Below are 27,434 nucleotides of genomic sequence, written 5' to 3' on the forward strand. Positions count from 1 at the left end.
TGTGGAACGGCACAACTGTCTTTCTGTCCAAATTCTTACTTTGAACTGACAACCGCAATGTTGTCCTATTTACTCTTCATTAAAATAACAAGGGAATTCCTAGAAGGCGTTGTCACGCCCGGTCCCTTAAAAATGATACAAAAATGTATTCTGTTTGTTGCTGTTGAGGAGTTCCCCTCACTTCCTGTCTGATCAAACGTTGTTAGCATGACAGGAAGTGAGGGGAAATCTCTCCACCAAGTAAAACCCAACAGGGGTTCTAACACCTCCACCACTCTATCCAAAACCAATAACAGTTAAAAATGTTTGTTACCCCAGCATTTCAATTTCCTGATGGGCAAGATTCAAAAAAATGCGCGCATCTTTCTGTGGGCGTAACGTATCTCCGATACGTTACGCCGCTGTAACTTTGGGCGCACGTTCTGTATTCAGAAAGAACTTGCGCCCTTAGTTACGGCGGCGTAACGTATGTGTGGTGGCGTAAGCCCGCCTAATTCAAATGGGGATGTTGGGGGGCGTGCTTTATTTAAATTTTACTTGACCCCGCGTTTTTGAATTTTTTTTTGAACGGCGCATGCGCCGTCCGTAAAATATCCCAGTGTGCATTTCTCCAAATTACGCCGCAAGGACGTATTGGATTCGACGTGAACGTGAATGACGTACAGCCCTATTCGCGAACGACTTACGCAAACGACGTAAAAATTTCAAAACTCGGCGCGGGAACGACGGCCATACTTAACATTAGCTACGCCTCATATAGCAGGGGTAACTATACGCCGAAAAAAGCCTAACGTAAACAACGTAAAAAAAATGGGCCGGCGGGACGTACGTTTCTGAATTGGCGTATCTAGCTCATTTGCATATTCCTCGCGTAACTATACGGAAGCGCCACCTAGCGGCCAGCGTGAATATGCAGCCTAAGATACGACGGTGTAAGACACCTACACCAGTCGGATCTTAGGGAAATCTATGCGTAACTGATTCTCTGAATCAGGCGCACAGATACGACCGGCCGGACTCAGAGATACGACGGCGTATCAGAATATACGCCGTCGTATCTCCTATCTGAATCCAGCCCCTTATGCGCCTGCTGTACCTTGTACTTGTATGAGAAAGCTTTCTGCCAGCCCCTCTGCTTTCCTATTAAAAGCTGACCACACTTAGCAGGGCAGCACACCATTGTCAGTTTTCTAGCTGTGCTGGGAGCTCAGTGGACTCTCCTCCAATGATCAGACGTATCCTGACACGCCTCCTCTGCACAGCCGTTCACTGGGAAGATCAGTGTGCTGTTGCTTCTCCTCCCCCAGCTCTTTATGCAGCTGAGAACAGAGGGAATGTGATCACCTATAAAAAAGGAGGAAAAAGAGATTTATAATTATAATTTTTTTTTATCTATACACAAATGTTTTTGTACTTAATTTCAGTTTTAAACCGAATGGGTTGTTTTACAAGGTAATCGTTTACAACCACATGTTTTTGCACATTTATTTTAAAGACGTAGTGAGAATTCCCTTCGTTCTTGTATGTTATCATTGGAATAAATTGTGAGGATAGAATGAACAAGGAGCAACCGCCAGCCCCCCCCCCTTTCTCCTAAAATGTTTCCCTCCATCCAGTTCTTGTAAAGAAGCCGCAGATAGCAAAACATGAAATAACTTTGGTGTCCCGGGAATCTGAGCCATCCGTCACCCGCCTATCATAACATCCTCCCCATTATTACCCGGAACAGCGCAGCTAATGACCCGATAATACGCCCGTGTCCCCGGACTGAACTGCTGCAAGTTGGTGGTCGCCGCAGTCCAGGTCTGCGCCGACTGTTATTTCTGCCCCGGCTCCGGGCCTGCCTGTTAGAACAACATGGACTGTTAGAGACAAACCGCGCACCAGATGGTACAGTCTGTGTAAGCTGAGATGTGAATGGAGCGCCTTACCTTTGTGTGACTTCCAAAAGGCCGACACCTACAGCTAAACCTCACAAATCATCTTCACATTGCGGCACGGTTTACGTTGATAGTTCTTGCTAGATGTTGGAAAGTAATTCTACAGGACTGTTTTCTTTGTCCCCCCCTGGGACTCTACTTCTGATTCACATCTTGTCTCCACCCCCTACCCCCCTCTGAGCAACATCCCTTGGTTCCACCCCCTACTCACCTCTGAGCAACATCCCTTGGCTCCACCCTCTACCCACCTCTGAGCAACATCCCTTGGTTCCACCCCCTACTCACCTCTGAGCAACATCCCTTGGTTCCACCCCCTACCCACCTCTTAGAAAAATACCTTGGTTCCACCCCCTCCCCAACTCTGAGCAACATCCCTTGGTTCCACCCCCTCCCCAACTCTGAGCAACATCCCTTGGTTCCACCCCCTACTCACCTCTGAGCAACATCCCTTGGTTCCACCCCCTACCCACCTCTTAGAAACATACCTTGGTTCCACCCCCTACCCACCTCTGAGCAACATCCCTTGGTTCCACCCCCTACCCACCTCTAAGCAACATCCCTTGGTTCCACCCCCTCCCCAACTCTGAGCAACATCCCATGGTTTCACCCCCTACCAAACTCCTAGTAACATTCCTTGGTTCCACCCTCTACCCACCTCTGAGCAACATCCCTTGGTTCCACTCCCTACCCACCTCTAAGCAACATTCCTTGGTTCCACCCTCTACCCGCCTCTGAGCAACATCACTTGGTTCCACCCCCTACCCACCTCTGAGCAACATCCCTTGGCTCCATCCCCTACCCACCTCTGAGCAACATCCTTTGGTTCCACCCCCTACCCACCTCTGATCAACATCCTTTGGTTCCACCTCTGAGCAACATCCCTTGGTTCCACCCTATACCCACCTCTGAGCAACATCCCTTGGTTCCACTCCCTACCCGCCTCTGAGCAACATCCCTTGGTTCCACCCCCTACCCACCTCTGAGCAACATCCCTTGGTTCCATCCCCTACCCACCTCTGAGCAACATCCTTTGGTACCACCTCCTACCCACCTCTTTGCAACATCCCTTGGTTCCACTCCCTACCCACCTCTAAGCAACATCCCTTGGTTCCACCACCTATCCACCTGTGAGCAACATCCCTTGGTTCCACCCCTACCCACCTCTAAGCAACATTCCTTGGTTCCACCCTCTACCCACCTCTAAGCAATATCCCTTGGTTCCACCCTCTACCCACCTCTAAGCAACATCCCTTGGTTCCACCCCCTACCCACCTCTGAGCAACATCCCTTGGTTCCACCCTCTACCAACCTCTAAGCAACATCCCTTGGTTCCACCCCCTACCCACCTCTGAGCAACATCCCTTGGTTCCACCTTGCAGGTTACTTCAGTTCCTGAGTTCCCTACACCAGCGTTGAGCCCATAATGAGGGGTTTCTACCATCCTTGCCCTGAATTCCCGGGTCTTTTACATATGCTGTGCTCATTATGAGAAGCTCACCATCCTTGCACTTAGTTCCTGAGTCTGTCCACCTTTTGTGCCCATTATGAGGGGCACCTACCATCCCTGCATGGTGTTTCTAGGTCTGTACACCAGTTGTGCCCATTATGAGGGGCACCCACCATCCCTGCATTGAGGTCCTCGGGTCTGTACACCTGTTGTGCCCATTACGGGGGTTTCTTACCATTTCTGCACTGAGTTCTTTTATTTTTTTATATCCGCCTGAATTTCGGCTTTTAAGTGTCCTGGATGGGCAAAGCACAGATTCCCTTTAAGTGCTGTGTAATGAGTCAGCAGTAGCGCCATTAAACTTCCAACAAGGAACTGAACGTGACATACTGTAATCTTGTTAGTTAGCTCGGGGTAAATTGTTCTGTGTACTTTCTATTTTCAGCCCTGCCTGGCTTCCTATGGCTTTCAACAACCGCACAGACGCACGCACGCAAAAACCGACATCAAAACACTTGTGTGCATTCAGTGCTCTGCCTGCCTACAATCACATCCTTATTATTCCAAATATTTGACTATTAAAGACTTTCTGATCATTTTGCATGACTGACATCCGCTAATCAAATCTGTAAGCGTAATCAGGAGAGGGCAGCGCGGGCAGCGACAGTTGGCAGTGACAGTGCTGCAATTTATATTCCGTCATGGTAAACAACATTATACTGATTTTGTGTTTTAAAAGCGTTCTAAACGGAAAAAAAAAAGCATTTACTTATTTAACCACTTCCTTACTGGGCACATACACCCCCTTCCTGCCCAGACAAAATTTTAGCTTCCGGCACTGCGTCGCTTTAACTGACAATTGCACAGTTGTGCGACGTGGCTCCCAAACAAAATTGGCGTCCTTTTTTTCCCACAAATAGAGCTTTCTTTTGGTGGTATTTGATCGCCTGTGCGGTTTTTATTTTTTGGGCTATAAACAAAAAAAGAGCGTCAATTTTGAAAAAAAAAAACACACAATATTTTTTACTTTTTGCTATAATAAATATCCCATTTTTTTTTTACCTCAGTTTAGGACAATACGTATTCTTCTACATATTTTTGGTTAAAAAAAAATCGCAATAACCGTATAGTGACTGGTTTGCGCAAAAGTTATATTGCCTACAAAATAGGGGACATAATTATGATTTTTTTTTTTTTTTTTTACTAGGAATGGCGGCGATCTGCGATTTTTTTCGGGACTGCAACATTATAGCGGACACATCGGACACTTTTGACACATTTTTGGGACCATTCACATTTATACAGTGAACAGTGCTATAAATATGCATTGATTACTGTATGAATGTGACTGTCAGGAAAGGGGTTAACCACTAGGGGGCGGGGAAGGGGTTAAATATGTAGCCTAGTCAGTGTTCTAACTGTAGGGGGAGGGGGGTGACTGGGGGAGGTGACCGATCTGTGTCCCTATGTACAAGGGACACAGCATCGGTCTCCTCTCCCTGACAGGAAGTGGAGCTTTGTGTTTACACACAGAGCTCCACGTCCCTGCTCAGTGACTGGGCAATCGCGGGTGCCCGGCGGCCATCGCGCAATGTGTTCCCAGTAACGCGAAGGGTGCGCGTGCCCCCTAGCGGCTTTAAATGACAGGATGTCATATGACAGCCTGTCAGAACAACAGAGTATTCCGCCCACCGTCATTTGACGGTGGGCGGGTGTTAAGTGGTTAATACAGGTACTTACATAGTGCCGTCAATTTACACAGCACTTTACATACATATTGCACATTCACATCAGTCCCCACCCTCAAGGAGAGTGCAATCTAAGGTCCCTAACTCACAGTTATACATACACATACAAGGGCCAATTTAGACAGAAGCCAATTAACCTACCAGCATGTCTCAGGAATGTTGGAGGAAACCGGAGTACCTGGAAGAAACCCACACAGGCACAGGGAGAACATGCAAACTCCAGGCAGGTATTGCCGTGGTTGGGATTCAAACCAATGACTCTAATGCATCCACTTAAAGCAGAGTTCCACCCAAAAATGGAACTTCCGCTTTTCAGAACCCTCCCCCCCTCCGGTGACACATTTGGCACCTTTCAGGGGGGAGGACGGTGCAGATACCGGTCTAAGAGGTACCAGGTATTTGCACCCACTTCCGGGCATAGACTCCCCGGATTTCATTTTAAAAATCTGGTCACCTTACTGTACAGAGTCCTGACCTCAACCCGATAAAACACCTTCGGGATGCATTAGAGTGGAGACTGTGAGCCAGGCCTTATTGTCCAACATCAGTGCCTGACCTCACAAATGCGCTTCTGGAAGAATGGTCAAACATTCCCATAGACACACTCCTAAACCTTGTGGACGGCCTTCCCAGAAGGGTGGGCCAACTCAATATTGAACCCTACGGACTAAGACTGGGATGCCATTAAAGTTCATGTGCGTGTATAGTAGGGTTGCCACCTGTCCAGGATTCACCCGGACAGTTCGGGTTTGGAATCATGTGTCCGGGTTTCAGAAAGCCTGAAACCCGGACACATTATTTAGCCTGGACTATGGCTTGCCAGCGGGGTTTATGGCTGCAGTTGTCTCTTTCACACTGCCTGAGAGAGGGCTCGATCTATACCTATTCCCCCCCCCCACCCCCACCCTGTCCTCTCTGTGTCTGCCCACACTCCAATCCTCAGTGCTGTGCCTCAGAAAAGGAAAGTTGGGGCTGGAAATTTGAAGTCCAGCAGCCTCAGATACATCTGGATGAGAGGTGCTGACTGCCAGGGGGTAAGTGAGCTCACCATCCATCCCTGTCTGTGAATGTCTCCCTTGTCTCTCCTGCCTCTGATTGAGTACACAAAGGTGAATCAGGGTTCTCAGAGCACCCCTTACATCGGAGTTCCCCTTTACACCAGAGGCCACAGCTTTCCCCCTTACATCAGAGTCTTCTCCGTACATCAGAGTTCTCAGTGTTCCCCCTTACATCGGAGTTCCCCTCTACACCAGAGGCCACAGTGTTCCCCCTTACATTAGAGTTTTCTCCATACATCAGAATTCTCAGTGTTCCCCCTTACGTCAGAGTTCCCCCTTACATCAGAGTCCTCCTGTAAATCAGTGTTCCCCCTTAGATCATGGTTTCCAGAGCATCCCTTATGTTAGAGCTCCCAGAGTTCCCCCTTACATCAGAGTCTGCAGAGTCCCCCCCTCACAGTGAAAGGGAACTCTGAGGACTCTGATGTAAAGGGGAACTCTTGGTATTAACTTCATATGATCCGAAATGGTGTTTAATAGCAAAATATATGTATAGGTTATACTATAAAAAAAATTGCCATGGGCCGCTAAAGTGTTCGGGTTTGACTTGAAGAAAAGGTGGCAACCCTAGTGTATAGGCAGGCGTCCCAATACTTTTGGTAATATAGTGTATGTATTTCATCTGCATATTTAGTTGTTTTCTGGGAGTTAAGTGGGCGGCTGGTTTTCCCTGTTTAAATCTACAAGTCCTAGTAGCAGTGGGTGCATACATAGAGCAAAGTTGCTACTATTGGCTGTGTATTCTGGCAGCAATACAACCAGAGGGACACACAATGGAGGCCTTTATCTCTCTCCAGCTCCAGTCCTCGTAGTTAAAAAGAAAAAAAAAAAACTGTCGGCCGGTCTTTTGGAAAGCTGCAGTTTCACTTAACCGTAAGTTCAATAGAAGATGACTGATGTGAAGAAAAATGATATTGTCTATTCCTCCCGTCTAAGTTACTTTGCACCACCCTGCATCTCTAACCGACCGAGTCGCTGGCGTGCAATTAACCTTGCTTTTATAGAAAGGCCTTCTCAAGGTCAAGTGCGTTTACTGAGCCTCAGAAGGCTTTTGTGACTGTGCGCAATAGCATTGATTGTTACTTTGAAGCTTGTCTTTTTTTTTGTGTGTGTGTGTGTTAAAGAGACACTGAATTTCCTTCTCCCCGCGCCGAATGAACTGCGCATGCGTCGTCCCGAAATTTCCCGCCGTGCATTGCGCTAAATGACGTCGCTAGGACGTCATTTTTTTAACTTGGACGTGAGTTACGTCCATCCCAATTCACGGACGGCCATACTTAACATGGCAACTTGGACGTGAGTTACGTCCATCCCAATTCACGACGGCCATACTTAACATGGCAAGTCTATCTATATCTTTTTTTTGTGTGTGTGTTAAAGAGACACTGAATTTCCTTCTCCCCGCGCCGAATGAACTGCGCATGCGTCGTCCCAAAATACCAGCTTTAACTATACACCGGAAAAAGCCGACTAGAGACGACGTAAGAGGAATGCGACGGCCGCGCGTACGTTCGTGGATCGTCGGAAATAGCTAATTTGCATACCCGACGCGGAAAACGACGAGAACGCCACACAGCGGACGCCGAAGTATTGCATCTAAGATCCGAAGGCGTACGAAGCCGTACGCCTGTCGGATCGAACCCAGATGCCGTCGTATCTTGGTTTGAGGATTCAAACTAAAGATACGACGCGGGTAATTTGAAAGTACGCCGGCGTATCAGTAGATACGCCGGCGTACTGGCTCTGAGGATCTGGCCCTTAGATGCAATACTTCGGCGTCCGCTGGGTGGAGTTTGCGTCGTTTTCCGCGTCGGGTATGCAAATTAGCGATTTACGACGATCCACGAACGTACGCGCGGCCGTCGCATTCTGTAACGTCGTCTCTAGTCGGCTTTTTCCGGCGTATAGTTAAAGCTGGTATTTTGTGGCGTATAGATAGACTTGCCATGTTAAGTATGGCCGTCGTTCCCGCGTCGAAATTTTAATTTTTTTTATTTTTTGCGTACGTCGTCCGTGAATCGGGATGGACGTAACTCACGTCTAAGTTAAAAAAATGACGTCCTAGCGACGTCATTTAGCGCAACGCACGGTGGGAAATTTCGGGACGACGCATGCGCAGTTCATTCGGCGCGGGGACTCGCTTCATTTAAATGAAACCCGCCCCCTAATCGCCGATTTGAATTCCGCCGCCAGAAATACACTACGCCGCCGTAACTTACGGCGCTAAATCGTTGAGGATTCGAAATTCCGCCAGGTAAGGTACGGCGGCGTAGCGTATCTCTGATACGCTGCGCGGATCTAAATCTATGTGGATCTGGCCCTCTGTGTCCAGCTTCCCCGGCCCTATTATGTGTACATCACCCTGTGCCGGGTTCATCACAGGTCTTTTATAATGATATTTCTCACAGCAGCTGAGCAGACACTCTCAGTTTTTTAAGCTTAGATTAAAAAAATACAAAAATAAATGATTATACTGTATCTGTCTATTTGGACACGCAGGAATGCGAAAAGAAATTCACTTATTTCCTAAAAGACAAAAATAGCTGCCAATGCAGTAGATGAAAAGGGATGGACTCGGAACAGCCCTTTCCTTCAGAATGTATGTTTATTAATATTACAATTCCCAGAAATAGGAAAGGCTTTCAACAAAAACGAAGGAGAGGAAATGTCCAAGGATCTTGATGGGGTTCCAAATTAATAGACAGCTCGCTGGCCCCGGGTTGTTGGAAATCTTATCTGACGTGAGTTTACTTTCCCAGTCACATACTGGGATCAACCATTGAATTGTCTCATGGAAAAAATTATGCTAAACACATAAATGGGTTTTACATCTGCTTTGTCTTTCTTCGGAAAAAAGTTCTATTTTTTTATACATACAATTTTAAAGTGATTCTAAAGGCAAACTTTTTATTTAAAAAAAAATAGTATGTTATACTTACCCTCTGTGTATAGAGCAGCCCCAATCCTCCACTCCTTAGGTCCTCATGGGGCGCTCATGGCCCCTTCCCTCTGCTGTGTGCCCCCATAGCAAGCCACTTCCTATGGGGGTGTGTTTGCTACCCGAGCTAGCTTTTTATGTCCTTAAGACACACAGAGCACCCCCCAGTCCCTCCTTGCTGGCTTTGATTGACAGCAGCAGGAGCCAATGGCTCCTACTGCTGTGTCTGAGCCAATGAGGAGAGAGGGAGCCAAGAGAGCCTCTGCTCTTGTGCACATTACTGGACTGAGATCGGGCACAGGTAAGTGTTTAGGGGGGGCTGGGGGGAGCTGCTTGCAGAAGGCTTTTTTACGTTAATGGGTGGTATGAATATTAAGGCCCCGTACACACGACCGGATCGATCCGCTGGGATTGATCCACTGATCAGTTCCAGCAGATAGATCTGGTCGTGTGTACGTCCGAGCGGACATTTCCCAGCGGATAAAAATCCAGCCGACGGATTCCCAGCAGATAAAAATTTCTTAGCATGCTAAGAAATCTATCCGCTGGAATCCAGTCCAGCGGACTGATCCGGTCGTCTGTACAGACTCACCGGATCAGTCCGTCCGCTCCCATCCCTCGCATGCGTCGTAATGATTGCATGCGTGGAAGTATTTACCTTCCAGGGTCGCGCACGTCGCCGCGTCATCGGCGCGGCACGTCACCGCCGGGATTTTGATCCGATGGTGTGTACAGCCATCAGATCAAAATCCGCCACAGGATTTATCCGCTGGAAACGGTCCGGCGGATCGTTTCCAGCGGAAATCCTCTCGTGTGTACAAGGCCTAAGGGGAACAAAAATGTAAAGAAAAAATTGTGGGGGTCCCCCCAAATTCCATACCAGGCCCTTCAGGTCTGGTATGGAAATTAAGGGGAACCCTGCGCCAATTATTTTTAAAAAGATGGCGTAGGGGTCCCCCTCAATAGCCATACCAGACCCTTCAGGTCTCCATACAAGACCCTTCAGGCTCGATTCCCCCCATCAATGCAATCAGTGTTGATAGGGGAATCCCTTCTACAGAGCTATTGTGTTCTCCTGTTGGGTGGCCTGGGGAGCCGTCTCGGGAGAACACAATGATTACTACTAGGGGCTATAGCCACTGTCAATAATGGCATGCTAAAAATCAGACATGCTGGTTGTACCCAAGTTGATTCATAGATCAACTTGGGTATAATCAGCCTGCCCATAGATGGATTGAATCTTGGCCAGTCCCTTCTGGAGCGGTAGAGATTTGATCCATCTATGGCCGGTTTTAGTTCTACCTTAAAGCGGAAGTAAACCCATCCATAAAACATTTTCATTTCCGGCACGTCCGGGAAATGTAACACTCCCATTGGTTGTGCTCTCAACCAAACTGTCAAACCATCCAATAGCTGGTGTTATAACGGATCACATGTGCAGCATCATGGCCGTTGTAGATTAAACAGAGGCAAAGATGGCAGCTTCCTTGGCTGAAAACGATAGGGGGAGTTTACTTGCACTTTAACATAGAATCTGTGGTTTTCAGTGAGCTTTATTCAGCCTAAACAATGTTAATGTTTTCATCCTTGTGACAAGTTCCATAGCCTTCTCAAATGGCTTTGTGTTTATATAATCATTGCTATAAATAGTCCTCTTCTTTTTTTTTTGTTACAGGTTTCCTGGGTGTTTTCTTCTACACGTAGCAAGCTACATTTGCAAAGCAAAGAAATAGATACATTCTAGCACACCTGGAAAAAAAATGGCTGATCGTTTACATCTACGAGTTGTGGCATTGCTTGCCATTTTGGTCGTCGTTGAGCCTACAACATCTTTATTTGAAGTGGATGCCGATGACTCGAAAGATATTCATAAACTTGACCAGGGAAACTCATTTAAGAATACTTCTGATGGGATTTCAGAGAGTGAGTTGGAAGTCCAAAATCTTCATAACCCAAATGTTTTCTCCAAGGAGGAAAGGAATCACGAAGATGTATATCATCCCAAACTGCCTGGGAGAAGGGTTGGCGGCTTGACTTCAACAGCTGCGTCAATTCCGGGAGAAAGATCTGAAGAAAATATAGAGGAGTCTTTTGAAAATATCTCAAATGAATTTCCACCAAAGGAAAGCAAAAAAATGCTGGACTCTGATGAACATAAACACAACAAAATGCTTTCACGGACCACAGCTGGGAAAAGTTCGGAAAAATCTGGACATATTCTTTCCAAAATACAGCCTACCATTTCGAAAACGGTTGAATCTGATTTGGAGACAAAAGACAGCAAAGTCCTATTGAAACAAGACAAAATGGTGGAGATGCCGTCTTCTCAGTTAGAAGAACAATCCCTACCAAAGGGAAACGATGTTGAATCTGATAACATTGGACTTGTGGACTCGTTGACCACTCTTCGCCCAGTGGTCTCCACCATAGCATTGTTGACCGGAGTGCTGAATGGCATGCACACTAATGATAATGAACCATTCACTCAACTTCAAAAGCTTCAGATAGAGAGCGCAGATGAACATGAGAAAAAAGCAATACTAAGAAATGCTGTAGAATCCCAAGAAAACTTTATAAGAGCAGAAGACAACTTTCTTGATGAAAATGTAAATCCGAAGGTTAACATGCCGCAGCCTACAGAACAATATCAGGCTGCCGTAAGGGTCACAGACCACTCAACTTTACGAGAAGCAGGACCCGAGGGGAATGAGGTTATATCGGCAGACGTAGAGTTTCTTCATGCAGATGGGTTGCATTATCAAAAAGATGGAAACATAATCCCAGAAGGAGCAACAGCAGCTGAAAATGAAACGGACAACACACACATTTTATCGTTTAGTGAGCCGAGAAAAACATTGGATGCAGTTGTTCAAATAAACTACCCAGAAGCCAACACCCAACCCTACCCTTCAACTCCACTGCCTACAATGTGGCCTCATTTTGTAGAGTCTGACCTTCCACATGGTACTGCGGTTATCAAGGATTATGTAACCCTGGAAGCAAAGGCCAGAACAGAAACAGAGAGGATATTAATGGCTGGTGGAGGTAAGGATGGGGAGGCATCAGGTGGTACCATTCCAATCTCTACTAGTAAGACAAGTCCTTCAGAAGTTTTATCAAGGTCTCCACAAGCTCATGAGACCCCAAAGCCAGCAATGCAAGTTCAGGGAAAAAGTGAGTATGTGTGTTCCAGACTAGTATAGTATTCTGAAGACCATAGCCAGTTTATTTAGTAGACATGTGCACACTGAAATATTTTGTTTCGGAATCTCGTTTTCGTCCAAAAAATACAGTTATTTCGTTACTCACGAAATTCGTTTTTATTTATTTTGTTTCGTTAAAAAATGCATTCGTCCGAAAATCTGAATTATTGAAGTGGAGGTTCACCCAAAAAGTTAATTTTTAACATTAGATTGATGCTCGTTTTGTCAAGGGGAATCGGGTGTTTTTTTTTATATTGAAGCAGTACTTACCGTTTTAGAGATAGATCTTCTCCGCCGCTTCCGGGTATGGTCTTCGGGACTGGGCGTTCCTATTTGATTGACAGGCTTCCGACGGTCGCATACATCGCATCACGATTTTCCAAAAGTAGCCGAACGTCGGTGCACAGGCGCCGTATAGAGCCGTACCGACGTTCGGCTACTCGTGACGCGATGTATGCGACCGTCGGAAGCCTGTCGATCAAATAGGAACGCCCAGTCCCGAAGACCATACCCGGAAGCGGCGGAGAAGATCTATCTCTAAAACGGTAAGTACGGCTTCGATTTTAAAAAAAACACCCGATAACCGTTGACAAAATGAGCATCAATCTAATGTTAAACATTTTTTAAGTTTGAATCTGTCATTGAAGGCTTATGGTGTCCGTTAAATGTTCTAAGAAGATTAAACAAAGCAACTAAACCAGGGGTCGCCAAACTTTCTAAGCAAAGGGCCAGTTAACTGCCCTTCAGGCTTTAGGGGGGCCGGTGGGAGTAGAAAGGGCCCCGGCAACAGTGCTCCATCATTGGTTTTAATGGGAGAAGTAGTGCCCCATTGTTCGTATGAATGGAAGAATAGTGCCCCATTGATGGTGTCGGTAGAGGGAAAGGGAGAATGGTGCCCCTTCATTGGTGTCAGTGGATGGAAGAGTGCCCCAAGGGCCAGATAAAAGCAAGCAAAGGGCCACATCCGGCCCTCGGGCCGCAGTTTGGAGACCACTGAGCTAAACTGTATGATGCCGTGATCGTACATTTATGGTCGAATGCTCCGCCATCAAGCTATAGAAGAATTCTAATGTTGTATGACTAGTAATAATTATATTTATTAATTATTATTACTAGTCAACCAACATTAGAATTCTTCTATAGCCTATGGGCGTAGCATTTGACCATGAATGTCCGTTTGTGGCGATCGTATGTTTTTAGCTGCTTCATCGAATCTTCATGTCTCTATAATGTCGAATCTTTTCTCTCTATGTCGAATCTTTTCTCTCTATGTCGAATCTTTTCTCTCTATGTCGAATATTCTTCGACTGATAGAGTTAGGTTAGGCACATTCGACCGCAGGTTCGATACACACAGATCGCTATTGTCACCGTCATGTCGAATCTTCTATCTATATTGAACTGTTGTCGCAACGAAAATAAAATAAAGCATTTTTTATGTCGGACCTTTCGGATTTCCGATTCTGCGCGTTCGTTATCGTTTGTTAAAACGAACATGAAAATCCATGAAATTCGGACAAAAACTAATGCACATGTCTATTATTTAGTAGAAACTATTGAAGCATATCTAAAGCCAGTTTTGAAAGAAGAGAAGAGTGAACATCTCTACCATTTAAAGTAGAACTATAGGCAAAACTTTTTATTTTTCATTTTAGATTTAGGGTAATGGAGGGCTCCTGTCAGATTTTTTTTTGTTTGCCATCTGTGTGCCATAATGGAAATTTACCTTCACTTCCTGTCCCATAGCCAAAACAGGAAGTGAGAGGAAATCCCTGCACATTATGTGAAAAATGTCCCCTCTATTACTTTTCTGGGGGCAACCCAAAATGTAGGATTTTCTTTTACTTTCACCTTCAATATTAACGGTAAACAGGACAAAGAGGGAGGACGAGCCTCGCTAACTGGGACACAGACAGCAATAAAAACATGACAGTGGTTCTAATGCATCTCCAGTCTATCCAGTTTTACCTTTAGTTATACTTTATTGCTGTAAAAAAGAAAAAACATTAAGAACTCACTGCAAAAGGGGAGAAAATCCTCACTCTCTTCCTGGATATTTGCATCTCCCACCATGCACAGTGGTTCCACTTGCCAACCACTGAATCACTATGCTGGTGACAACTCTTTGGGACAAGATTTCCACCTTTCCCTTCCTGGACTGTGTCCAGCGTATCTCTGTAACCTAACTCCCAGTAATAGAATGGGGCTCTTTCCTTCACAATCCTTGTGACCAGGCCATGGGTCTTCGTAACGTGGGTTCAGATCCGGTTGCTTTTGATTTCCCGACTGCTAGGAAGGGATCCAGACATCAACCCCCTCACTACCGGAGGACCTGTCACTCTTACCAGGAATCACGCCTAACGACTGGTTGCTTTGTGTCTCAAACTCGTACTTTGTTACTCTTAGCAACTGCATTACTCTTCCTTGTCCTGCCAACCCTTTTGTAGTGGTGTTACTACGTACCCCGTTGTGCTTTTACAGACCCTGGTTCTTTAGATATGCCAAACCAACATGCACCCCTCTAAGTAACTTCAGACCAGGTTCAGAATACTTAATGTAACTTTACTGAACAAGTTGTAGCATAACAGTTCAATATGAACAGCGTCCCTTTTCCTGAACTAACTACTGTAGTGTGGCTGCCCAGGCATACCTCCATGAGGTGAGAGTCCATCTTGGTATTCTCCATGGCTTGGATGTATGCAAGAGTCCTTGTGCCTTAGCAGGCTGCAAGAATCAGCAGTCCCAGTACCTTTTAGTGGGAACAGAACCGAAACTGAAACAACTACCAAAAGGCTCCTGGGCCTCAGTTCTCCCCCTCTTTATAACACAGGTGGGCGGGCTACGACCAAAAAGCCTGCGAACTGAGGTTACGACAGTTAACTCTTTCCCCCAGTCTGGGCCAGCCGCTAACTCGCTAGAAAAAACACATTTCAACCTGAATACTTGTAGACCTTCGCTAAATGAACTATTCAACTACCTAAAGCGTTTAATTACAAGACGTTTTACCCAACATCTATATTATTGCTTTTGTTATTTAGAAAAGTCAGTTTGGAGGAAAAGCAGTGGTGAATAAAGCAGTGGCTACTGGGGGCAAATGTACAGGGGTCGCCATTGCGACCCAGCCCCATGCTCCAGGGAGCCCGTGCGGCCCCCCTGTGTACCTGGATAGGAAGGCAGGGCATGTAGAGGAACCAATCCGATAGGGTCCGGTAAATGTGTAATTTACTGGCCCCTTCTTTGTTCTAATGAATAGTCAGTGATTGGTATCGATCACTGACTTTTTTTTTAATGAATTCATTGCTGAGGCATAGTAAACTGTATATACTATGCTTCAGTTTAAGAATGAACAGGAAGCTCTGTACAGAGCTATTCCCGTTCGTTCATTTATTACAGCTGAGGCTGCAGAGAAAGGGACTGATTAATCTGTCTTCAGTCCCTTTCTCTGTCTCAAAAGTGAGACATCAGGGGGTCTGTTTAGACCCCTGATATTTCATCAAAGCCCCCAACAGGGTCCTAAACAATAATAAAAAATGTAATTGTAAACAAAAAAATAAATAGACACCAGTGGCTGAACTGTGACCCCACAATAGATTAGTGTGCTGCTCAGGCTCAATCAGCATGTAGAGTAACACAAGTTGCTCTGCATCCATTGTGGGAGCGAAGGGAAGGGATGGAGTTTCTGTAATCACTGAGGGAAAAGGAGATAAATGGCTCCAATGCCGCACATCCACGGAGTCCTGTAGTGGTGGTAGTGAGAGTGGCAACCACAGCCTTGGCTCCCGCCAGGCCACGTCCCCAATGCGTTTCGCCCCCACCCCCTGGAGCTTAGTCATGGGCGGAACTACCAGGGTCACAAAGGTCACACTGTGCTCTGGCATTCCGCCTCCACGGGGGACCCCAAGACAGCAGGAAGGTGTCCCACGATGGGAGTAAAGGACCCTTGGATTAATGGGAAGGGCCCCTGTCAGGGGCCAGGGGGGGGGGGTGACCACATTTCCAAACTACCATTCAGGGACACCCTCCCTTCCCAAAAATCAGCTTGTGCTGTAACGAATCACAACACAGTGATTGGACACAAGAGGCGGGATTTATGATTTCTCCAATCACAAGCAGGGGGCGGGATTGTGCTCCTCCAGACATTCCCGGCCAGGACAAGTACTGTCAGTGAGTAAAGCGGTGATGTGGCAGCCTTTTTTGGGGGCATCAGATTGGCCTGGGGGGGTGGCTGTGTCAGTTTCTTTCCAGGACACTGTGTTGTCCTGGAATGAATGTGCCCGGGACAGACCTGCAAAATGCGGGACTGTCCCGGGCAATCCGGGACACGTGGTCACCCTAGCCAAGGGGGCCCTTTATGGTTTCTTGCACCGGGGCCCTAAAGGTTTTAGTTACACCTCTGTCTTGAACTTTAATGTAGGGCAAAGTGACACAAATCTGCGCCCCTTCCTGTTGTGCTCTACACAATGTTACCCTCTGGGTCACGGTTCGTAAAATGACCGAGATGTACAGGTAAGGAAAGTGTAGGAACCATTATTATTCTTACAAGACAGGAACAGCAGTTGATTTACAGTACAGTATGTGCCAGATGACTTTTTTTTTCTGGAGGGTGAGCAAAAACAAAAAAATAATTAGATCCAGGTGAATAGATTTTCACTTTCCATGTTGTGTATTGATTGATGTGTTAATGATGGAGTCTCAGGTATGGTGACTCACTCTTTTCTATGGCATGAGCAATCCACTCCAGACATGGGAGCATTTAGAGTGCTTTGTCCTCCTGCATGCCCTGTGATGGAGGGGGTGAATCATACTGAGACCCATCTACATGTGTACTGAGCTGCTGTTAGATTTGTGTAACTCAGGCAAAATAAATACAATAAAATTTGAATTTCTTGGCCATTTTACAAAAGCATAGAACAAGGGGGTGGGCAACATTAGACTCTCTGGGAGTCATCTCTGGGGTTGGCAGAGTCTTGCAATGCCTCATGGGACTTAAAGTTCCACAACGGTTGGAGTGTCGAGGTTGGCTATCCTGTCACAGCTACCACAGATTGACATTCAAAAGTTTATTGACCTTTGGAAGATTTACCCCCCCTTCATGACTAGGCCATTTTTTGTGATACGGCACTGACATTAACTGATAATTATGCGGTCGTGCGACGCTGTACCCAAATAAAATGTATGTCCTTTTATTCCCCACTAATAGAGCTTTCTTTTGGCTGTATTTGATCACCTCTGCGGTTTTAGACCCCTTTAACACTAAGCCGCCCATAGCGTCGGCGGTAAAATGCCGCTATTTTTACAGCCGACGCTATGGGCGGATTTGTGACGCATTTTGTCCGCTAGCGGGGTGCATTTAACCCCCCACTAGCGGCCAAGCAGCGCATTGCGGGCGGTATAGCTGCGCTGTCCCATTGATTCCAATGGGCAGAGCGGTGGAGGAGCTCCTTCACCGCTCCAAAGATGCGGCTAAAAGGACTTTTTTTACCGTCCTGCTAGCGCAACGCTCCAGTGTGAAAGCCCTCGGGCTTTCACACTGGAGACAATAGAGCAGCACTTTAAGGGCGGATTGCAGCTGCTATTTTTAACACTATAGCGTTTGCAATACGCCCTCAATGCGAAAGGGGTCTTAATGTTTTTGCGCTATAAACATAAAAAGACTGATAATTTTGATTTAAAAAAAAAATTGTTTTTACTATATACTGTATTTACTATACGCAATGATGTCACTCCCACGTATGCATGTGGGAACCGCTGGTTACAGCACCAGCCCTGAAGAAACAGCACGAGCAGGCTGCTGGGTGACATCAATTGGCGGGCATTGGAACTACAACTTTCCACTCTGGGAAGCACAGTGCCTCCAGCAGTTGACCCAAGTCCTGACAATGTTTTACCACAAATGCGGGACAGCTGATTGGCTGCTAGCGCCGGCCACTCAGTATCTGCCACTCAGTATCTGGCAGCAAGCAAATCAAAATAATGGACAAGGTGTATTAGCAGAAGAGGGACTAAGTACCCCCCAGCAGCCAGCATCAGGTAGAGACTGATTCCTGGGATCTACTGGCTGCTGGGTGACATCTACTGGTGGACACTGGAACTACAACTTTCCACTCTGGGAAGCTCAGTGCCACCAGCAGTTGACCCAAGTCCTGACAATATTTCACCACAAATGCGGGACAGGTGATTGGCTGCTGGCGCCAGCCACTCAGTATCTGGCAGCAAGCAAAGCAAAATACTGGACAAGGTGTATTAGCAGAAGAGGAACTAAGTACCCCCCCAGCAGCCAGCACCAGGTAGAGTCTGATTCCTGGGATCTGATGGCTGCTGGGTGACAACTACTGGTGGACACTGGAACTACAACTTTCCACTCTGGGAAGCACAGTGCCACCAGCAGGTAACCCAAGTCCTGACAATATTTCACCACAAATGCGGGACACCTGATTGGCTGCTAGCGCCGGCCATTCCTCTCAGTTTAAGAACTGCTTGACTACAAGAGGATGATATCTAGATAGATTCATGTACTTTCGCTAGCTATATTTAAAAATACATGTCATGATGTTTTAATGAATACCTAAGTGCATTCGATATGAGCAACTATGCTGTTATTTAAAAACAAAAGGTTGCAAAATGCCTGCCTGTTTCTCTGCCTGCACTGCAGACCTTCTCTCTCCTGCAGACCTAAGCATGCTCCGTATCTGACACATTTCTGGGGTTGTCAGGTTCTGGACCCCCCTGTTGTGAGCCGCATGCAGCTCTTCCACCAGCCTGTACATCACTATTGTGTCCTGTAGTGATGTGGGGCCGATGGATGAAAGCAATGCATACAGTGGGGGGTCAGGAACCCAACACTCACAAAAGTGTGTCAGATGCTGAAGATTATTCAGCAAGCCTATCTTTGCAGCAGAGCTAAGATCAGCAGGATGGGCAGTTGGACAGGTGAGAATACCTCCTTTTTTGTTTTTAAAAAAGCGTACCATTTTTTTGTTGACAGGTATAAAACAGACTAATGATCAAGAAAGACCATCTGCACAGCCAGGGAAAGGTCCATCCATCACTCAGAAGAACGCCATCATTGGAAGTGCTCCACCGGGGCTGGTAATGTCAACAACGGTGAGGGCACCAGTGACCAAGCCACAAGGTAGGACTTGATGCTTCTCCAGTGTGGATACGTATACCCAATCTGAATAGGGTGGTCAACTGTGTTTATCAAAAAGTATGAAAGAAGGACTCGCTGGCAAATTCAAAAATGTGTCCTCTGCAACCCTTTGGGTCAGAGAAAGGGCTGCTGAGCCAAACAATGGCACGGAGAGCGGCACAGAGGGGGACAAGAACGCACAGGGGGAGAGCGGCACGGAGGGGGACAAGAACACACAGGGTGAGAGCGGCACGGAGGGGGACAAGAACGAACGGGGGGAGAGCGGCAATGAGAGGGAGAAGACAGCATGGGGGGAGAGCGGCACGGAGAAGACTTGTAACTCCCCCCACCACCCGATACCTGACTGCCCAGGTATCAGGTGAAGCATCTGAGCATTTCAGCCGAGTACAAGTACTCGGGAAATGCTCGGTATCGGTACCGATACTAGTATCGGTATCGGGACATCCCTACTATAGACATTTTGTAGCTTTTCCAAGCCATTCCTTAAGTTCTAATGAGTGTCAGGAAGATACCCCAGAATTTATATCCACACAGGTAGAACCAACACGTTTATACAATATCCATGTATTGTGTCAAGGCAGATGTTGATTGTCAAAGAACAGGATGGGAAGTGTGAATGTTATGGAACCATGCCAACCTGGGGCAGCCATCCCTGTACAGGGGCGACGGCCTTCAACACCATCTGTCTTTCACATATAATGCTTTTTTAACATCTCTACTTCAACATTTGACAGTTCACACCTTTAGCCATGTAAATTGAGGAATTATCACCTGAACAGGCTTCCTGACACCAAGGATTGGATTATGTAACCAGAACAGTGGGGTTCCACCACTTTGCGCATGTATGAAGATTAACCTGCAGTGAATCTTTGTTGAATGTCACTGCTTTATAAAAATGTCCTTAATTGCCTCTAGTCCATCAGCATTGCCTATACCAGCCAATCAAAATTAGATTTTTCTAATGCCAAGAATTGCACATGTGGGACTAGTGTGCCTTACTTCTGGCGAATCCTCATCGGAATAGAGTGGCTGGATAACCATGTCCATTTTGGATGGATAACCAGATCCAATTCTGGCTAGACAACAGTGTTCAACTTTGGCTGGATAACCATATCCTATTTTGGCTGGATAACCATAAACAATTCTGGGTGGAAAACCATGTCCAATTCTGGCTGGAAAACTTAGCTATGACTAAGCATTGTATAACAATGTGAAACGCGTCAACTTTATTATCCCACCGTTTGCTGTTTCTCTGTTTGTGCAGTGTTTTTTTACTGGATTAAAGGCTTTTATTGTTTTTTTACATTTATCGGAGTGCGGCTGTCCATACCTTTTTGCTTCTATTTATGCTTCGTGCATTGCCTGCACCCATTGGATCTCTCTGAGTTCAGACTCACCACCGAAGTGCACTTATCTGGAGCTGCGGTCTCTTTCCCCTACATTTCTGTCTGGATAACCTTGTCCAATTCCGGATGGATAACCTTGTCCAAATCCAGCTGGATAACCTTGTCCTATTCCGGCTGAATAACCTTGTCCAATTCTGGCTGAATAACCATGGCCAGTTTCTAGTGGATACCGTGTCCAATTCCGTCTGGATAACCATGTCCAATTCCGGTTGGATAACCTTGTCCAGGTCAGGCTGGATAACCATGTCCAATTCCGGCTGGATAACCTTGTACAATTCTGTCTGGATAACCTTGTCCAATTCAGGCTGTATAACCTTGTCCAATTCCGGCTGTATAACCTTGTCCAATTCTAGCTGGATAACCTTGTCCAATTCCGGCTGTATAACCTTGTCCAATTCCAGTTGGATAACCTTGTCCAATTCCGGCTGAATAACCTTGTCCAATTCCGGCTGAATAACCTTGTCCAATTCCGGCTGGATAACCTTGTCCAATTCTGGCTGGATAACCTTGTCCAAATCCGGCTGGATAACCATGTCCAATGCTGGCTGGATAACCTTGTCCAATTCCGGCTGGATAAACTTGTCCAATTCTGGCTGGATAACCTTGTCCAATTCTGGCTGGATAACCTTGTCCAATTCCAGCTGGATAACCTTGTCCAATTCCAGCTGGATAACCTTGTCCAATTCCGGCTGGATAAACTTGTCCAATTCTGGCTGGATAACCTTGTCCAATTCCGGCTGGATAACCTTGTCCAATTCCGGCTGGATAAACTTGTCCAATTCTGGCTGGATAACCTTGTCCAATTCCGGCTGGATAACCTTGTCTAATTCCGGCTGGATAACCTTGTCCAATTCTAGCTGGATAACCTTGTCCAATTCTAGCTGGATAACCTTGTCCAATTGCAGTTGGATAACCTTGTCCAATTCCGGCTGAATAACCTTGTCCAATTCCGGCTGAATAACCTTGTCCAATTCCGGCTGGATAACCTTGTCCAATTCTAGCTGGATAACCTTGTCCAATTCCGGCTGTATAACCTTGTCCAATTCCAGTTGGATAACCTTGTCCAATTCTGGCTGGATAACCTTGTCCAAAATTCCGGCTGGATAACCATGTCCAATGCTGGCTGGATAACCTTGTCCAATTCCGGCTGGATAAACTTGTCCAATTCTAGCTGGATAACCTTGTCCAATTCTGGCTGGATAACCTTGTCCAATTCCAGCTGGATAACCTTGTCCAATTCCAGCTGGATAACCTTGTCCAATTCCAGCTGGATAACCTTGTCCAATTCCGGCTGGATAAACTTGTCCAATTCTGGCTGGATTACCTTGTCCAATTCCGGCTGGATAAACTTGTCCAATTCTGGCTGGATAACCTTGTCCAATTCCGGCTGGATAACCTTGTCTAATTCCGGCTGGATAACCTTGTCCAATTCTAGCTGGATAACCTTGTCCAATTCTAGCTGGATAACCTTGTCCAAATCCGGCTGGGTAACCATGTCCAATGCCGGCTGGATAACCTTGTCCAATTCCGGCTGGATAACCTTGTCCAATTTCGGCTGGATAACCTTGTCCAATTCCAGCTGGATAACCTTGTCCAATTCCGGCTGGATAAGCTTGTCCTATTCTGGCTGGATAACCTCGTCCAATTCTGGCTGAATAACCTTGTCCAATTATGGCTCAATAAACCATGTCCAGTTTCGGATTGATATCACGTCCAATTCCGGTTGTATAACATTGTCCAATTTTGACTGGATGACCATGTCCAACTCTGGCTGGATAACCATGTCTAATTCTGGCTGGATAACCATGTCCAGTTTTAGCTAGATAACCATGTCCAATTATGTCTGGATAAACCATGTCCAGTTTCGGATAGATATAATGTCCAGTTCCCGGCTTGATAACCTTGTCCGATTCTGGCTGGATAACCTTGTCTAATTCTGTCTGGATAACCATGTCCAGTTTTAGCTGGATACCCATGTCCAATTCCGGCTGAATAACCACGACCAATTCTGCCATGATAATTTAAAAATATCCATACTGATCTGTTTAAAATCCATTGACTTACTGTTTTTCCTGCAGATCTGACATCTGCGTTATATATGAATCCACCTTCCATTGATGCATGGAGGTTTGTGGCTCATAGCCTGAAATCCAGACGCACTGCTGCATTAGCTTTCTCTATATGGGCAGCTTTTACGTTTCTTCATGACCAGCGGCTGTACAGGGAGTGCCGGCACAAACCAGTAACAAGAACCAGATGGAAGAGAGGGAGCCTAGAGTTGGGGAGGAGAGGGACTTAACCCTTTAAAAAAGAGCTGGGAACCTTTAAAAATCACATAGGCCGCCTTTAGATCTGTGCATTGCAGTAATGGCCCAACAGTAAAACGCATTATGTGATAAAGCATTTTAAATCTAGGGCGGCCTTTCTCAACCTTTTTTAATATGGGGGAACCCTTGAAACAACCTTTAGGTCTCAGGGAACCCCCAAAAATAATTACTATATCTACAACTCATTGTGTACATTAGTGTAGTGGTCAGTGGGAAGAATACTCCTTACATTGGTGGTCAGTGTCAAGAATTCTTCTTAAATTGGTGGTCAGTGGAAATAATACTCCTTTCATTGGTGGTCAGTAAGAAGAAGGCCCCTTACCATTGGTGGTCAGTGCAAAGTATATATGTGCATTGGTGGTCAGTAAAAATAATGCTGCTTACTTTGCTGGTGAGTGAAAATAATGCTTCCTACATTGGTGGTTACTGGAAAGAATGTTTCTTAGATTGATGGTCATTGGGAAGAATGCTTCTTATATTGGTGGTTACTGGGAAGAATGCGCCTTACATTGGTGGTCAGTGGAAATAATGATTCTTACAATGCTGGTCAGTAGGAAGAATGCCCCCAATATTGGTAGTCAGTGGAAATACCCATGTAATTCCTTTTACATTAGTAGTTACTGTGAAGAATGCTCTTTACTATGGTGGTTGCATTCTACATTGGTGGTCAGGGGGAAGAATTTCCTTCACATTGGTGGTCAGTGGGAAGAATGCTTCTTAGATTGGTGGTCAGTGGGATGAATGTCACAGATAGCTAAACAGATCATTGGTGTCAGAGGTTAACCGATGGTCCCATAGGCTTCACCCCCATCTAGTTCTAGTTATGACAACCAGTCCCCCAAAGCCAATGCTGTTGCTGGTCTCTGACCCGTCTTATCATTCCCCTCTCCCAAATGACATATTCACATACATTGCAGGGACAGTAGCCACATCCTGCATTGTACATGATGACATAGGAGTGGCTGACAACATTCCAGAGCTGGACACAGGAGGACTGGACCACTGGCTGTCACGGGACCATGGTAAGTAAGGCAAGTCCTCCAGCCAGGATATGAGGAAGGTTTTATCTGAATCACGGCAGCTTCTAATGCACAGAATTACTCAGATATGGTAAGGCCTTCTTTCTCTAGTTGGCAGAAGACTGTCACCTGGAGGCATAGGGCCAGATTCAGAGAGAGAGTACACCGGCGTATCTACTGATACGCCGGCGTACTTTCAAATTACCCGCGTCGTATCTTTAGTTTGTATCCTCAAACCAAGATACGACGGTATCTGGGTAAGATCCGACAGGCGTGCGGCTTGGTACGCCTTCGGATCGTAGATGCAATACTTCGGCGCCCGCTGGGTGGAGTTCTTGTCGTTTTCGCCGTCGGGTATGCAAATTAGCTTTTTCCGTCGATCCACGAACGTACGCGCGGCCGTCGCATTCTCTTACGTCGTCTGTAGTCGTCTTTTTCCGGCGTAAAGTTAAAGCTGGTATTTTGCGGCGTATAGATAGACTTTCCATGTTAAGTATGGCCGTCGTTCTCGCGTCGAAATTTGAATTTTTTTTATTTTTTTCGCAAGTCGTCAGTGAATCGGGATGAACGTAACTCACGTCTAAGTTAAAAAAAATGACGTCCTAGCGACGTCATTTAGCGCAATGCACGGCGGGAAATTTCAGGACGATGCATGTGCAGTTCATTCGGCGCGGGGACGCGCTTCATTTAAATGAAACCCGCCCCCAACCCGCCCAATTTGAAATCCGCCGCCAGAAAAACACTACGCCGCCGTAACTTACGGCGCGAACTCGCTGAGGATTCAAAAATACGCCAGGTAAGGTACGGCGGCGTAGTGTATCTCTGATACGCTGCGCCGATCTAAATCTATGTGAATCTGCCCCATAGTGTCTATAAAACATTGATGATTTTGATATCTTCTATGTACTGAAAATTCTGTTCTTGCAAATAGGACCTCAGAAAAGTTTTGAGTTCTTTACCTTTTGGTTGTGCTGGCCATTTGGGTGCCTTAGGTTTTGCTGTATCACCGTTGACCATGCAACCTACCAAAGGCCATTAAAGGAATGGTGTGGGATCAATGTATGCTCACGTTTGTAGGTCCTTATGTAATTTTACAATTTTGCTTTCTAAGATGTAGTTTGCAGTCATGATGATAAGGTAAGCAAATGAGGCCCATAATATATAAATGAGAGCCATCTGGAGATACCTAAGTCACACCAAATATCCATCAGCATTTCGCATTCCATATTCAGCAATGGAGACTGCTATGTGTGCAGAAGAAAGTCCTTTTAAAAATGTCAAACAGAATTATGAAAGGAGTTAAACTTCATTTTCTGAACGCTGTCCCAGATTTGCCGTCTAGGGAGCTGAGAAAGGGGAGTTATGGAAACTTAAAACAGACAATTGAAAGAACACAGAAGGACTGTGTAGACGCCGGGCAGGTGTTAGCTAGCTGCAGTTCCAACGTCTCTTCAATAGGAAATGACTCACAGAGTCTGGACGGAGGGGTAAGGCCCAGGGGGGGGTGGAGGCCCAGCTGTAGTTGAAAAGGGGTCCACTGTTTACGGAGTAGGTAAACCTTGTTCATTCCGCTTGCCGTTTCACCTTGGACTGTGGCCAAATATCACCTTCAAGGAATTATATGAAAATAGATATTGTGTTTATATTATCTACACGCACCCTTTGTTTTTACTAGTCGGAGATATGAAGCGGTTCCACATGTACACAAGGAACTGGGGGCCCACAGATAGAAAGGGGCAGCTGGACTTTACGCAGAATGATAGGCAGGGCTGGACTGGGACAAAAAGTTGGCCCTGGACTTCATCCATTAAGTAAATAAATAGTGCAGCGCAAAAACATAAAATCTATAACAAAATTAATCACAATTAATAACAATGAATAAAAGTCCATAAAGTGCAAGGTGATAAAAGGTGCTCCAAAAAACAAATAGTGACGAGTCCCATAATAGTTGAGGCAGACAGCCAGAATAGAATAAAATCACACTCCAAACAGGGATGGACTGGGACAGAAATTTGGCCCTGGACTTCATCCAGACTGGACCACTTTGACAGGTCTCTCCCATGGCGGCCGGACAAATCAGTCTTTTAAAAATTTTTTAACAAAAAATAAAAACCCCAGAGGTGATCAAATACCACCAAAAGATTCTATTTGTGGGAAAAGTGTTTGGGTACAGTGTTGTATGACCGCGCAATTGTCATTCAAAGTGCGACAGCGCTGAAAGCTGAAAATTGGTGGGCAGGAGGGGGGTTTAAGTGCCCAGTAAGCAAGTGGTTAATCCACCACTGCTTAACCCCCTGAAGAAGACCTTACGAGTTGAAACACATTGGGGCTCATTTTTACTAAATAGGCGCTGAAGATGGTTCTTGCTGGCGGTTTTGCTCATTTTAAAAGTCGGCGTGTATATGTGAACAGGTATCATAATGATTAGAACCCTTTGGGTTTCTTTTTAATGTTAGTATAACAATAAAATATAGTTGATTGTATACAGATTTTTTGCATTTTCAAACTTTTATGCCTCAAAAATCCAAGGGCCAGATCTGCTGGCGTAACATATGTCATTTATGTTACGCAGCCGCAAGTTTTTCAGGCAAATGCTTTATTCACAAAGCACTTGCCTGTAAAGTTGCGGCGGCGTAGCGTAAATCACGCGGCGGAATTCAAATTCGGCGGGTAAGGGGCATGTATCATTTAAATGAAGCGCGTCCCTGTGCCGAACGAGCGGCGCATGCCCCGTTCGTAAAATATCCCAGTGTGCATTGCTCCAAATGACGTCGCAAGGACGTCATTGCTTTCGACGTGAACGTAAATTACGTCCAGCCCCATTCACGGACGACTTACGCAAACGACGTAAAATTTCAAAATTTCGACGCGGGAACGACGGCCATACTTAACATAGGATACGCCACCTAGGGGCCAGCTTTATCTTTACGCCGGCATACCTCTTACGGAAACGGCGTATCTTTACTGCGACGGGCAAGCGTACATTCGTTATTGGGGGAAACTACTAATTTGCATATTCTACGCCAAACTCAATGGAAGCGCCACCTAGCGGCCAGCGGAAATATTGCACCCTAAGATACGACGGCGCAGTTTGAGCATACACTTAAACATGCGACGGCCTTAGATTGCGAGTTAAGTTGGTGTATCTACTGATACGCCGGCGTAACTCTTTGTGAATCTGGCCCCAAGTCCATATGTA

At 46.0% G+C, this 27,434-nt stretch overlaps 1 protein-coding gene across 3 annotated transcripts in view; it reads left to right on the top strand.

The window, feature by feature from the left end:
• Positions 1–27,434, top strand: part of PRRT3 (proline rich transmembrane protein 3) — a 77,373-nt gene that overhangs the window by 25,686 nt on the left and 24,253 nt on the right. For 2 of the 3 annotated variants that reach the window (XM_040359007.1, XM_040359008.1), the window contains exons 2-3: positions 10,807–12,305; positions 19,319–19,465. In XM_040359007.1, the coding sequence (XP_040214941.1) occupies positions 10,892–12,305; positions 19,319–19,465 (1,561 nt within the window). In that variant the 5' untranslated portion in view covers positions 10,807–10,891. The remainder of the gene's footprint in view (positions 1–10,806; positions 12,306–19,318; positions 19,466–27,434) is intronic. The other variant, XM_040359009.1, reaches the window with a different exon arrangement.

The sequence above is a fragment of the Rana temporaria genome, chromosome 7 (assembly GCF_905171775.1).
Source record: "Rana temporaria chromosome 7, aRanTem1.1, whole genome shotgun sequence".
NCBI lineage: Eukaryota > Metazoa > Chordata > Amphibia > Anura > Ranidae > Rana > Rana temporaria.